The 14,281-nt window shown below is 37.2% G+C and overlaps 1 protein-coding gene across 9 annotated transcripts in view; it reads right to left on the bottom strand.

Moving 5' to 3' along the window:
- The window catches only part of EYA1 (EYA transcriptional coactivator and phosphatase 1), a 181,010-nt gene extending 167,033 nt beyond the window's left edge, over positions 1-13,977 (bottom strand). For 7 of the 9 annotated variants that reach the window (XM_043880359.1, XM_043880349.1, XM_043880353.1 and 4 more), the window contains exons 1-2: positions 8,374-8,618; positions 6,696-6,814 (exon numbers count right to left, since the gene is read on the bottom strand). In XM_043880359.1, the coding sequence (XP_043736294.1) occupies positions 6,696-6,810 (115 nt within the window). In that variant the 5' untranslated portion in view covers positions 6,811-6,814; positions 8,374-8,618. Of the gene's footprint in view, positions 1-6,695; positions 6,815-8,373; positions 8,619-13,554 lie in introns of those variants that run through there. The other 2 variants (XM_043880348.1, XM_043880350.1) reach the window with 2 other exon arrangements.
- Between the last annotated feature and the right edge of the window lie 304 nt (positions 13,978-14,281).

Consider the following 14,281-nt stretch of genomic DNA (forward strand, 5'->3'; position numbering starts at 1 on the left):
TCCTGGCGTTGGTCACTGCCCTTCCTATGGAGCCCCCAACAAATGCCATTTAAACTGCTTCTTTGAGTTTTGCTTGGTTACTACAAGCTGGTTCTCAAAGTCAAGAGACGTATGACCAGTGTATCATCCACTTCCAAATATCTGCTGCTGCTAAGTCACTTCAGTCATGTCCGACTCTTCGTGATCTCATGGACTGCAGCCAGCTAGGCTCCTCTGTCCATGTGATTCTCCAGGCATGAATACTGGAGTGGGCTGCCATTTCCTTCTCCAGGTCCAAATATCTTCCGAGGCACAAGACTTCTGAGCTTCCGAGGCATAAAAGACTTCTGAGCAGTAGTAAAACTGCAACCACTTTTTAAATTTCACAGTAATACTGTTTCAATCCAAATGTGCATATAATGACTATGATAATGAAAAGCAGAGATGACTTCCCATCTCTGTTTGATCCCAGAGAGGCTTAACAGAGACAGACGGCTGGTGGAATTATAATTAAGTCTAAAGCTTTGAAAACTAGTAAGAGACAATCCCCTAGAAGTGAACCTATTGATGCAATATGCTATATGCGCCCAACAGAAGGAAGGAGTCTCACACACTCACGTACAAAAGAACTTAAAAACCAGAGTAGGACTACCCTGGGGAGTTGTCCTTAAAATGAAGTCCTTTTGTCATCAAACTCTTTGCCATTGGTCCTTTCATAGGTCTGCTGTTTGCTAGAGAATGTCTCCAGTCATGAAGACAGTGGGAGTACCGATGTTTGGTATGAAGGTATTAGACAAGGTATTGGCAGATGGTGGCAATCGTGGTGCTGAAGACGACTCTTGAGAGTCCCTTGGACTTCAAGACCAAAGCAGTCAATCCTAAAGAAAATCAATCCTGAATATTCATTGGAAGGACTGATGCTGAAGCTGAAACTCCAATACTTTGGCTACCTGAGGCAAAGAGCTGACTCATTGAACAAGACCCTGATGCTGAGAAAGATTGAAGGCAGGAGGAAAAGCGGGCAACAGAGGATGAGATGGCTGGATAGCATCACCAACTCGATGGACATGAGCTTGAGCAAATGCCAGGAGATAGCGAAGGACAGGGAAGCCTGACGTGCTGCAGTCTATGGGGTTGCAAAGAGTCACACACAACTTAGCAACTGAACAACAATTGGCAGATGGTGGGAATAACATATTCTCTCCCATAAGTGATATACTGATTTGAAAACCTAGAGTCTAGACTCAAACAGAACTTGATTCAAATACCAGTGGTACCAATTACAAACCATGTGTCTTTCAATTTGGCATCTAACTTTCCAAGACTCAGTTTTCTTACACTGGATTAGCCAAAAAGTTCATTCGACTTTAAGTAAAAAATGAAAGACATCTGTCATTTTCACCAGTTACTTTACTGAACAACAAGTACTCACTAACCAAACATATATTCTGGTGAACTCAACACATGAGACAGTAATGGTACCCTGTTTAGTTGCTTAAATTTGTATCCAACTCTTTTGCAACCCCATGGACTATACCCTCCAGGCTTCTCTGTCCATGGGATTTCCCAGGCAAGAATACTGAAGTACGTTGCCATTTGCTTCTCCAGGGGATTTTCCTGACCCAGGGATCAAGCCCATGTCTTCTAGAAGGGGTTATTATTTACATATGGTCTAGAAATTCGAAGAGCACTTAGTAAGTCACTAGTGTGTTACAAGTTTTACTTATCATGCTCACAGCAAGTAAGACCTGCTATTATCCCCATTATACAGACGAGACTGAAACCCACAGAAGCAAACACATCTGAGCTCACACAGCCAGCAAATGGAGCTGGGATTCAAACCCAGGGTCCTACTCACTATGTTGGTGATCAAAGGATCCTCTGAAGATTAATGAAATGAATCAGAGAATGGTCAGCTTAGTGACTAATAAGTTATTTATAAAAATTACCCATTATTTTTATTAAGTATCAATAGGTATGTGAAAATTATTCCCATAACTATGTATGCAAATATTAAATCTTAAGTTATTTTTTTTTCATCCTTTCATGGCTTTTGCTAAAGAACAACTTAAAAGAGGCCAATTTTTCGACTACAAACTCTAAAAATGCCACTTAGAAGCTCCTTTACTTACAGTGTCCCTTCATTTTCCAGAAACTAAATCATGCGCAGAATGTAAACAATAATAAAATTAGATTACCATTTTTCTATTGACAACAGAATATTTGACCACAAATATACAAATATAGTTTTTTAAATGTAGCCTCAAACCATAATTTTATACACATTCACTCTAGTTTCCATATTTTTCATAAATAAGATTTCTTAAAATACTCTGGTAGGATATAACTGTACTTTATGAAATTAAAATTATAGTGAGGAAAACAAATTCAAGATAATTTGCATTCTAAGCTTTGTAGGAATGATAAGTAAACTTTAAACTCCTGATAATAGAAATTTGTAAAACTGAATTAACCTATCATCCTAAAATATGCAATACACAATTAAATCAATCTTAAAATGCAGAAAATTTAGCCACCTAATTTGAGATTGCATCTCTTATCATCTTGGAAATCTGATATACCAATTCAAAATTACTATTCAAATTACCATCAGAATTCCTGAAACCCTATTTGCAGTAAAGATTCCAATTGCATCTGGTTTTATGTCACTTCAAGGCAAATTCCTCTGCTTTAAGACAAGTTTAGCCTCTTCTTGAGTCTGTATCTAAATTTACAATCCAGAAAACTCAGATTGAGAGCTTTTAGTTCCGCCGGCTCACACCTCCTTTTTGCCCTTCCCCACTCCTCACCCCCAGACAACCAAAAATAAACACTCACACTAGCAATATACGAACTGACCAATCTTAGGCTCCCATGGTCTTAAGACAACCAGAAAAAACAAAGATGGAAGAATCACTGCTTTGCAAACAAGGCCTTAATTAGGTATGTAAATAAAAATCCCTTTACTGCTAGATCCCCAAGTCCTTCTGAAGAAACATTTCCCAACTACTTCTCACATTTACACAACACAAACATCAACATGCAGCCTCTACCAGAGAGAGACCTGAACATATATGCTGGAAATCCTCTCAGATTAGATGCTCATATTTAACTGATAGAAGCATCATCGCCCAAGAGTCCATGCCTTAAAAATTATTCTTTAATAATCTAATAACAAATATCTTTTCCATTCTGTCCCGGAAGACCAAAAGACTAGGAAAAAAAAAAAATCAGTTAACGAAATGCCACCATAACCATTCCATCAGTCTAAGTCAAGATTTAATTGTACAACAGTAATCTAAAATATTGACTAATTCCTTTGGAAACAAATTACTCCTAACAGTGCTTTTCTGAATGCAAGTCAAGCATCCACTTATGCTATTTTATATTTTTGCCTCTTTATGCTTTCTATTTCAAAGACTTATAAACTGGGTGAAACCCACAGTTCACTAAAACAATAACGATTCACAGAGAGATTGGAATATACAAACATGCAGGCTTGAAACTTTTGAAACCTGAAATATTCAAGCAAGAAATCTCACTAAAGAACATTTCAAGTAGGAAGTAAAAAAGCACAATGTTTGAGGCTGTAGCTCAGTGTCTTTATCCCTTAGATGAACCATGAAAATAGGCACTAGCCTGTGAGGACAGAACCTACAAACACTGAGTCTTATGATAATTTGGCAACAGACTTAAGAAGAAACTTAATATTCTCTGCCTTGCCACTCCATTCCCTTCTTATTTGTTCTTCCGATGAAGTTATGGTTTTTGAGACAGGAGATTTTCATGTTTTCTTAGCCTCATAATAGGAACAAGTGGTTGCAGGAAATTTAAAAAAAAAAAAAAAAAAAAAAGGCCCTGGAGAAAGAAGACAACCTATCTAAGTGGAGTTAAGGTCAACAACTATGTAAACTCAATGGAAGTTTTGTCAACCTAACTAAGGAGATGCATTGCAACTGGACTGCCATAAAATCACTTTAAATATCCACTGTGGCATAGAGAGTCTGAAATACCTATTATGGACTTAGGGGAGGTGATTGATATTTTAAACACTCTTTGAAAAGTTAAGGAATTTCTTGTGGGTTTTTTTTTTTTTTTCATTCCACTAATTCATTGGTGAATATTGCTAGTTTCGAAATAAATAAGATTTCAAAAAAGGGATAGGAAAATCTATAAAGATTCTATTCCAGGAAAGCTTGCAGACACTGTATTCACTGATTTTAAGCTTAACTCCTCTAGTGGTGACTGAAGGGAAAGACACACATGCCTTATGGAATATGTAAGTGGCATGATAAAGTGATTCACAAACTTAATAATAACCCAGAACTTTCTGATGCTGTTTGTATCTGAACAGGCCTGTCACACAGATGATGGGGAAAGTTTGGGTCCACATTTTCAAACTGTGCACTAAAACTGAATACCCCAGTCAATGGACTAAAACTTCATGTATTCTCTGGATAATTTATACTGATACCTCTCACCTCACTTTCTAACTACCATAACCCTGGCAAAGTACCCCAGTGAAGAATACCTGAAAACAAAAGAAGTAAATAAACAGGTATGATAAAAACAGCAACAAGAAAAGAATGCCCTAAAACAGAGTCAGATGAGTAACTGGGTACTTGTCTGAAATAGGACTTAGAAATAGATTTTTTTAGGCCTAAGATAAATTAAGAGTTTCTTTCAGGATAAGAAATAATTTCTAAGTATCTCTCAGGCTGATGGTTTGGCAGGTTACACAGCTATCTAAAATATTTTCTCATTTTTGATTTATTATAGCTATGTAAAACTTTGATGAAGTACATATTCCTGAATATGAACATGATATCAAGCTATTAAATGTAAATATTCAGAAATATGATCATTTCACATGCCCTTAAAAAACTAACCACACATCATTCACACGAAGCCATCCAAGAGGCAGTTTCCAACATATACCCTGTTTTAATATTGTCTGATTCTTCTTTTGTAGAAGATTTGCCAGTGAAATGATGACAAAATGAAAACATTTTACCTCTATTTCTTCACATATGAGAAAATTAACTCTCATCATTTCACAGTTATTCCTACCAATATGTATTGGTCTATTCCCTTAAGCAAAACAATTTAACATACTTAAAGCTTTGTTCTTTAAGTTACTTTAAATGATTGTCTTATTTGGACTTCACAGTGATGAGAATGACTGGAAAAGGTCTCCAACTCTGGTCCCCTGATGCTGCCCTCAGCGGTCGCCCTGGCCGCCGACACTGGTCTAGGGCAGGCCAGCCAGGGCCCTGCAGTGGTCTGTGCACACCCCAAGTCCAGTCCATTCTGCAAAGCTGCCATGCCCACACGTGAAGCCAAATTCCACAGGAGAGAAAGGAAGGACTGCTGGCTTTTTATCTTATTTGCTCTATAAAATCTACTTAAAACACTAGAATGACTTTCCTATATGTAACTGAGATTTCTTTTTGATTGCCTATTGATATGGACAGAGAAGAGTTTCACGTACAAATGAACCTTTTTCAGAGGTTTTTTCTTTCTGGCTGGGTCAGCAAAGTTTCTCCTTTTAACAGAGACCATTTTCCATAACGTGAAGGTATTTACTCAAAAAGGAAAATACAGACTACTTACATGTAAAAACAATCACTGTCGCTATGAAAGTTACCAGTTAACTCCTATCAGAAACAACTGATTTTATTATTGTATCTCTTACCAGAAATTTCATATCATTATCGGTTTTAAAAGGCTTTCCTCACACATACTGGAATACTGCACCAAACAAACAATTTTATGACATGGGGTTTTTTGTTTGTTTTTAAGAACTATGATTAAAGATCATCATGGTGATTGAGAAATGATGGTTAGGATTTGGTTTATGCATGGAATTCTAAGATTGATAATCTATCAGACTTCTAATGAAACTTATGCTCTAAGGTCCTAAGGCTTGATAAGGAATAAATAAGCAAAAATAGCATCTTCGAAGAAGAAATTTTTCAATAGAATAAAATAAAAATAAATACAATACAAAACATACCCTTTTATGAAGCTTTAAAAATATACATAGTACTTAAATAAACATGCACACCAGCTAATGATACACACAAATAGCTTTACCTATATGTTTAGGCTTAGGTATACATGCATTGAAGTAGGTATTTCTACTTACATAAAATTTACATAAATATTCATACGTATTATACAGAAATCATTGAATAGTACTATGTTTGAAATATATACTTAATCTTTACAAAGTAAATGAATTTCATGTTATCTTCCAAATGAGGTTGTATATTTGTAAACAGTATCTTTTACTTCTTTATATTTTAATGGTGAAAGTCACACGAATATTAGGCACACAAATTATTTATTGATATTTAGCAACACTCCAGGCCAATGCTGCACTGAAGCAAATTTGGTTATATTTAGTAAAAAGGGAAAGTAAAGGAAATAATTTCAAATGTTCATGGCTCATAGAGCAAAATAATTACAATTGCTCCTGTGCTGTGAAGAACAATCAGAAAGGAAAAATACACTCAAAGCGTAAATATGTCATGCACACATACACATGTATACTGTGCATATACATATGCATCTCTGTGAAATAACACCAGTCTACGAATGGTAGAATAGTAGTTTCACGGATTTGACAACTGCAATCATAACCACCTAGAAACACCGGGCACAGTGATGAAGAAGCAAGGTGCAAAGTAAACAGTGAGAAGGCAGCCACTCACCTTCGGTGCCATTGGGAGTCATGGAATTACTATTTATATGAGAGTTATCGAGTTTGGGGGATTCACTACTACCACTCAGACGGCTATGCGGGCTGGTTAGATCCTGCATTTCCATAGACCTAAAGACAAGAAGCCTTCCGTTTGACAGATGTACCAAATTCATAACCCCACTATTTAATGCGCTAACGACTTGACACCTCCTTTGAAACACATTCGCACAAAAGTCCCATTGTATCTACTTTCTTCAACTCCAAATAGTTCCCTCTTATATTTTCATTTCAGCCATCCTTTCAAAATGTGGACTATTAAAAGATGTCACTGACCTTACCTATCCAGCCAAACATCGTATGGAGTTTTTTGGTTTTTTTAAAAACATTTCTCTCTCCTTCAATAGCTCATCAAGTGCCAAGATCTAATGAGATGATTCCATCTGTTTTTATTATCAAAGAAAACAGACCGTCCTGCTTTTCTTTTTAGATGGGGGAAAAAAAAAACCCTAAGGTGTTATTTTTCTAAAACACGAAAGTGTAAAATTGAGAAAAAAAATCACTTTTCTATGGAATCTCTTTCATCTAATAAATTAGCACTAGGAACTCCCTTATAATTTACCGCCCAATTGTAATTTAATGGGTCTCCAAACCAAATAAAACACTTGAAGCCTATAGTCCAATGACAGGGAATGAGATAGCCCTGATGCATGTGTTTACTCTGGCAAACTGCTTAATTGTTCCTCTGTTTCCCTTGAAACAAATGCAGCATTAAAACATTCTGATGTCCGCTCACTTGTTTGCTCTGTGGATTACATACAGCCAGCCCAAGTGAGGAGGGATCAGGCCGGCATACAGTGAGCGCCCAGAAACAGGAGCACCCAGGACACCTCAGCTGTCACCTACTTGGGGAAATCAGAACAATGCCACTGCCCTGCTCAAACTGGGCATTTTTACAACACAAAACAGCGAAATCTTCCCGGAAAGTTCTTTGGTTCAGCAGTTACTCTACTGGGGACAGAAGCCCCTATTCATGCTCACAATTGCAGAACCATCCATTTCTATTTCACCTTTTCTTAATGAAGAGAGGAGACCATTTCTTTAAAGTGACTAAAAACACATCTAGATACCGTTCTGTTATCTGCCAGCCAAGTGTTTGGAAGTCTAAGGCCTATTCACTTTATGTTAAACTTTATGTTTTTCTTAAAAAAAAAAAAAAAAAAAAGAGGGGGTTAATGTTACATGTATGAAGCTAAGACTGTCTGTTCCTCACCCCCACCGGGTCAATAAAAGCTAGTCAATTTGGAGGTTCCACTTAGACTGCAAATGTCAGTTTTTATAACGAAGAACATGTTTTACTTCTAAAGTGAGTTTTGACTTCCCCAAGTCTTTGGGATTCAAATGAGAAATGGCTTAAAATCCAATTTTTCTCCCCTAATTCTCAATACACACAGTTTTCCTAACCCCAGAAAGTACAGCCCCTAATCATTTTCAAATCCAGGCTCCTCTTCCCTTTCTACATATTTAACATTTTTTTTTTCTTTTACAAACACACACACACACACACATTGTTAAGTAATTTCCAACCAAGGCTATTAATAGAAATAATTAAGAAATACTAGACAAAAATAGATAGGGGGGTCATAGAGAGGTAAATCTCCCCAAATGTCAAATATCAACAGTATCCTTACCTGCAACTTGAGGAAACAGCAACATCTGAACTGGTTTGAGATGTTTGCACCTGTGATCAGGGGTAAAAAATTAGAAGCTGTTGTTACTCTGCTTCAGTGTCAGCTCTTAATTACACAGAGCACATGGCTCAGGACGACAATGCTCTCTTTTAACCAAAAGAGAAAAAGGAGGATTCTGCAGCGGTGAAAGGCATATTGTCTTTAAGTTGAGGTCTCCACTGTTGTTTCCTCCTCCAGGTCTACCCTCCTCCTCCCCTTGTAGGGGGGAGGGGGGAAGCAGCCAAATGACGGGATAGTGATTCATCACTGGCCTATGACAGCTGCAAACGGGATTACCCCTCCCCCAATCAACATGCAAAGCAGCCTTACCCAGGCAGCTCGGAAAAGGTACTTGAAAAAAGATAGCTATTAGCAAAATGAGCATGTTTCACAGCAGCAGTTCAAGCATTAACCCTCCAGCATCCTCAGATCTTTCATCTTCTGCTCTCACCAGCTGAAACAGAGTTCCCGCCCACGAGTTTGACTCCAGACAGTGTTTCTCCTTATGGTGATGGTGTTGTCCCATATTTACTATTTGTCATTGAACAGTTTACTCCAAAGGGCTTCTGGGCAACTTGCAGGCAATGCCAAACTCAAGGAGAAATGGCCCAAGGCAAGTTCTTACCCATCCTGGAGCCCTGCACTCATTCACCCAAGGAAACCGAAAATTCAGTGAATGTTTTAAGTTCAAGGGAAATCCATGCCTGCCTGGTGAAACAGCCAGAGCAGTTTGCTTTCTGTTTTAATTTTCCATCTATTAAATCAGGAGAGAGAATGGAGAGCTGAATAATCAGTTCAGTATCTCAGTTGGCCAGAGTTCCGGTCTCTTTTGTCCCCAGAGGAATCTGTATTTGGGCTTTCACTGGAGGACTAACTTAGCCTGCAGGCTTTACTAGTCACTGTTCTTCCTCCAGAGGCAGCAAGGTGATAAACTCAGGTGAGGGTGGGCTGCTGGCTCACCAGCTCAGGCAAATGCCTGACTCGGAGGTGAAGAACATTCTGCATAATATTTAAAAGGACTCAGAAATCTAGATCTTTGATGCGCATATTCATTCAACCGGAACAGACATCAATTAGGGTTACAGAGCAAAGATGAATAAACTGAAGCATCTCAAATGGCACAAAAGTTATCCAACCAAGTATCTTCTATTGAGTCCTGTTATTTTTTAATTATGATTTATGACATTAAGTAGTACTACCTTTTTGGCAGGAATAAAAGCATCATTAAAGTCTAAATATCTTGGTCTAATATTACGTGAAATTCCTAGGTCTACTTTTCAAGAATATGTGCAGGATGCAAAATAATTTGAAAGAGATGCCTGCGTATTTAATGAAAAGTATTTGAATGCCTGCAAGGTAGGTCATTTGATGCTAACAGCCTTCTGCAATTTTTTGTTAAATTTTCTCACACAAGAGTAAATGTTTCCATTTAGAAACTACAGTGATATACCTCAAGGATAAATTTCCTCCCCCCAATTTCCATTTTTATACACCTGGAATAAATTATAGGTGAGAACTAACTTAGTTTTAAGAACTCTCTTGGCTTAATTATGTGAAGGAGTATGTAAAACGTCCTTTCTGTTACATGTTAAAATACATTCCTATTTTAACACAGGCTAGATATTATAATTTTAGAAACGTAATGTTAGTTTCCTTGTATACTTTCAAAGTTTGATATTTTTATTTGAGGTTTAACCTATTCTATTTAAATTTCAAAGCCAAATATGTTAATAAAAAATGAGCTTCAAAATAGGAATTACTCTAACACGTTTTCTCACTGAAAACAAATGCATTTTCACAACATACTTTTTTTGTGTGCTGGCTAGACTTTACTGTACTTTGTACAACTTTTGATTCCACATCCATGATCTTCATTTCATTAAGTATACTTCAGATATTCTTTTGTGTCTCAAAGATTATTTAAACCATGTGTTGTGTGTTACTGTTTTTAAAAATGACTCTTTAATCAAAATAACTTTAAAACAACTAATCCTCACTTAGGTTGGTCAGCTGAATCCACATCGTGGTCCAGGAAAAATAAATCTACTCTCAAGAATGCGAATGCAGACAACAATTAGACACAGATGTGAGCAAAATTAGTTACAGTTTACAAAATGCTACACTTCACATGCTTTTAGTTTTTTATGTGTAGTACAAGATTACAGCACAGTAAGGAAACATGGTCTTGTAATGACTTATCTAAAAAGAACACCTATTTCTGATTGGAGCTGATTTTCTCTTATGTTTGCCAAAATCTCTGGAAGGTTCTGGGTTTTCAAGGTCTCAAAACATAATGTGCTGCAAAAATAATTAATTAGGCACCTTTCCATTCAAAAGAAAAAAAACTATTTCATGGCTTTTAGAAAAATGCTGTTAGGCATCCAGTAAGCTCATGTTTTCTGCTTTATATCCATAAACCTAATATGTTCCTTGTCTCCTCCTAATCTGGTATTTTTTAATTCAAATGCTCCTAGGAGTGCAAAAATATTTCCCATAACATTATAAATGGTCATCTTATATTACAATGAAGTCATTTTACTTTAATGCTTTTTAAAACTCTTTGTAGAGAATACCCAAGTAGCATACTGACAGAGTTGTGAAAATACAGAGGGAAAAAAAAAAAAAAAACTTTTTAGAATTTCAATTCAAGAATCCTCAACTAGTAACTTTGACTTCTGATTAGTTAATGAGGTCTTTTAAGTTTGCCTTTTTTCTAATTAAATTTCTAATTCTTCACAGATGTAACTTTTGTTGATGTTCAATTTGTCTCTCTCATTTTGTTAAACCTCACATAGTACTTCGCCAATCCATTGAATAGCCACATTAAATCTGTTAATACCATGCTCTTCAACCCCAGAAATTATTTCCAGAAGGCAAACTTGCTTTGAGAGATCATCAAACAAGACTTAAGGTACACATTTTATCACATTTTTCCCTACCACAGAGCTCAGGATGCAGAGCAAAATTCATGACTTTTGCACTGTTTATTATACTTTGCTAAATTACAAATCAAAAGCATCTGACAGAAGATCATGTATGAAGCCAAAAAGTTAATAATGTTCTGTGAAAAGTAAACTGTAAATGGAAAGGGATTCTAAATCTCAACAGCAGAGAGCAAATAAAATGTAGGTACTTGTCTAAATTATGGGTTTTCCATTGGTTCTTTTGCTTGCTAGAAGCAATTTTTATAAAATGACTATAATTTTAAACTTTTTTTTTAACTCAAAAGAAATTTTCAAAGTGAAAGTACTGAACTTATCTAAATAAATAGAGTTGGCAGGCAAGCTAGTTTTGCCCAACCACAGATCAACGTGAGTACTCCCAAATTTGAAAGACAATGGCAATTTTCTAATCAGAATGTATTTTATAGAGGGGGAAAAAAGGTGCCTTAGGCAGAAACCTGCTTTTAAATCAGAATATATTCTTACTACAATGTTCCTCAATCAATATTTCCTACCATGGTGTCAATGATGTAATAAAAGTCTAAACCTAAAATTGAAATGAACTTTCAGAAAAGGCAGATAGATGTCTTTTCAATGTTAATACTTATCTCATTCTTTATCAAAGACTCCATAAAATGAATGCTTTAAAAGTCCTGATTTCTAGTATATACTGTATCACTTTTTAAAGTATTTCGTTTAAAGAAAAGGCCAAAATAGAGTTCCTAGGAAAACAAAAACAAGTACATATTTAAAAGACTGATTCTACCTATAGACTTCAAGGATTGTGTTTAAAATTAGCATTTAAGATGTTGAATGTAGCAATAATACTTTGATGACTGATTAAATGGAAGAAGGGGTTTATTCTCGCTGCAAGTGAGTTTTTTTTGAAAGATATTCTTTACAAAATAAATTTCCAAATATAAGAGGAAACTTTGAGAAAATCATTTATTATGTCTATCAAACACCCAGAGCAGTTGACTTCCCTTTACCATTCTAAAACTGAACAGTTGTTCTAAAACTGAAGACTGGCTCAATTAGGCTGCTCTGTCACCGCGAAGAATTTTCAGGATTGAAAATCCATGGCTGTTTGCTCACTTACTGAACACTTTGGGCCTTAGGAGAACTCAAGCTGCGAGAAAGTCAAATATCAAATATTTGATAATGCAGAAAAGCATGACTTTTCTTGTGTGCATATCTTCAAATCCCAAACCGTGAGCAAAAAAACTCGCACACACCTAAAGTAAAACCTACTCTGAAAAGACACATTAAAAAAACAATCCCCAGACTATAAAACTACACTGTATCCTTAACTAGAGACTTTTTGTACCCTTGTCATTTTAAGAAATGAAACATAAAAACGCTTGCCTACATTCAGTGACAGCTCTGAATTTATGGGATTCCTGCAAAAGCTGTGCTTAAATGTTTCAAAAACTCCTCCCAAGAAATATAAGCCCATGAGTCATTAGCAATTCATACACTCATTTTGAATGACAAATATTTTAAGTGGTAATTCAAAAGTTGAAGAACCTTGTTTTTAATTTCCAGGTCCATTCAAGTCCTATTAAGTGTCAATAAGCGAGAAATATCTTAATTTGGCAAATGTTTATTATTTCACCTTTTGAAGATGAGCCCATTTAATATGTTTGGGAAATTTGTGTATTGAAACAAAAGAATTTCCTTCCTTAAAAAGGGATTTCAATTTACTTTTGTTATCTGTTGTCCTTTGAAAATGTTAATTCCTTCTTCCTTTTCTCCAATCCAACCAAAATGTGTAGGAAAAGCTATCTCTGTGTTAAAATGGATATAGACAGATACCGCTTTCATCAATATCACATAGTAATAGTTGAGGTTTGTGCAGAAGAGAGATATGAAGTGATCCCTTTACAAGAGTATAGCCCTGCAAGAAACTTTTTTTTAGATATACGGCAACAAGTCATTGTTAACAATTAATTTCTAATTACCTCTTAATGATTCTAATCGCTCAGCTAATTTGGGGGTTAAGAACTTGTACTTTTATGATGGAGCCCACTGGCCCATAAAGCACTGGGCACAAAGTGTCATAATCTTCCCCACGCCCTAATGTTTTTCTTTTAAAACAAATCAAAACAATAACTCAAAGCGCTCTTGTTATCTTGGGCTTTGCCCACAGGACAGCTGGTGTCACGCAGTACAATTTTTCAAACAGTCAGCTTGTACTTACAGCGCTTTACATCTGCCGCGTCCACCAGTTTCCTGGGCTCCTTCGAATTTTCTGGTTTAGCAAACCTCCATTCCAGACATAGTTTTTGCTCCTGGAGGAGGACGCGGGAGGGTCTTAGGGGCTCCCGGCGGAGCCCGGCGCTGTTGGAAGCGGAGCGCGTCCGCCGGGGGAAGCCGGGCCGCGGGGACCGCCGCCTGGGCGCTGCTGCAGACTCGGGCTGCCGAGCGACTGAGCGCACACGCTGGCCCCAGCGAGAAAACCGCCACACCGGACGGCAACAGGAAGGCTCCGAGTCGGAAGTGGCACTGGAGAGTTTCTACCTCGCCCCAAACTCGGAGCCATCAGCTCCCACCGGTCTGTTTAGCCAGCGCCTTGAGCCCCGCGCTCTTTCGTTCTCTAAACGGCAGCAGCTGATAGCATCTGAGAAGCCCAGACAAAGAAACAGCACCATCTCATCTCTCGGTTTGTTTGCGCAGCCTTGTAGGTCTGCCCGTGGAGCCTCGGGGCTTTTTTTGTTTTTGCAACGCAAACCACAGCTATTCTCTTGTCCTAACCTTATTGGTTTAAATGCAACAATTGAGAGGAGCCCTGCTCTCTCTGACTCAACTTTGCTGCTCCCAAAAAATTTATTATGTAAATGAACGCGCCCCATGCTATCTGAATAAACAGCTGTGTGAGAATCAGGAGACACTGTCAACACACGTCTCTTGCTACAGCAGCTACCAAT

Source organism: Cervus elaphus, chromosome 21 (assembly GCF_910594005.1).
Source record: "Cervus elaphus chromosome 21, mCerEla1.1, whole genome shotgun sequence".
In the NCBI taxonomy this organism is placed as follows: Eukaryota; Metazoa; Chordata; class Mammalia; order Artiodactyla; family Cervidae; genus Cervus; species Cervus elaphus.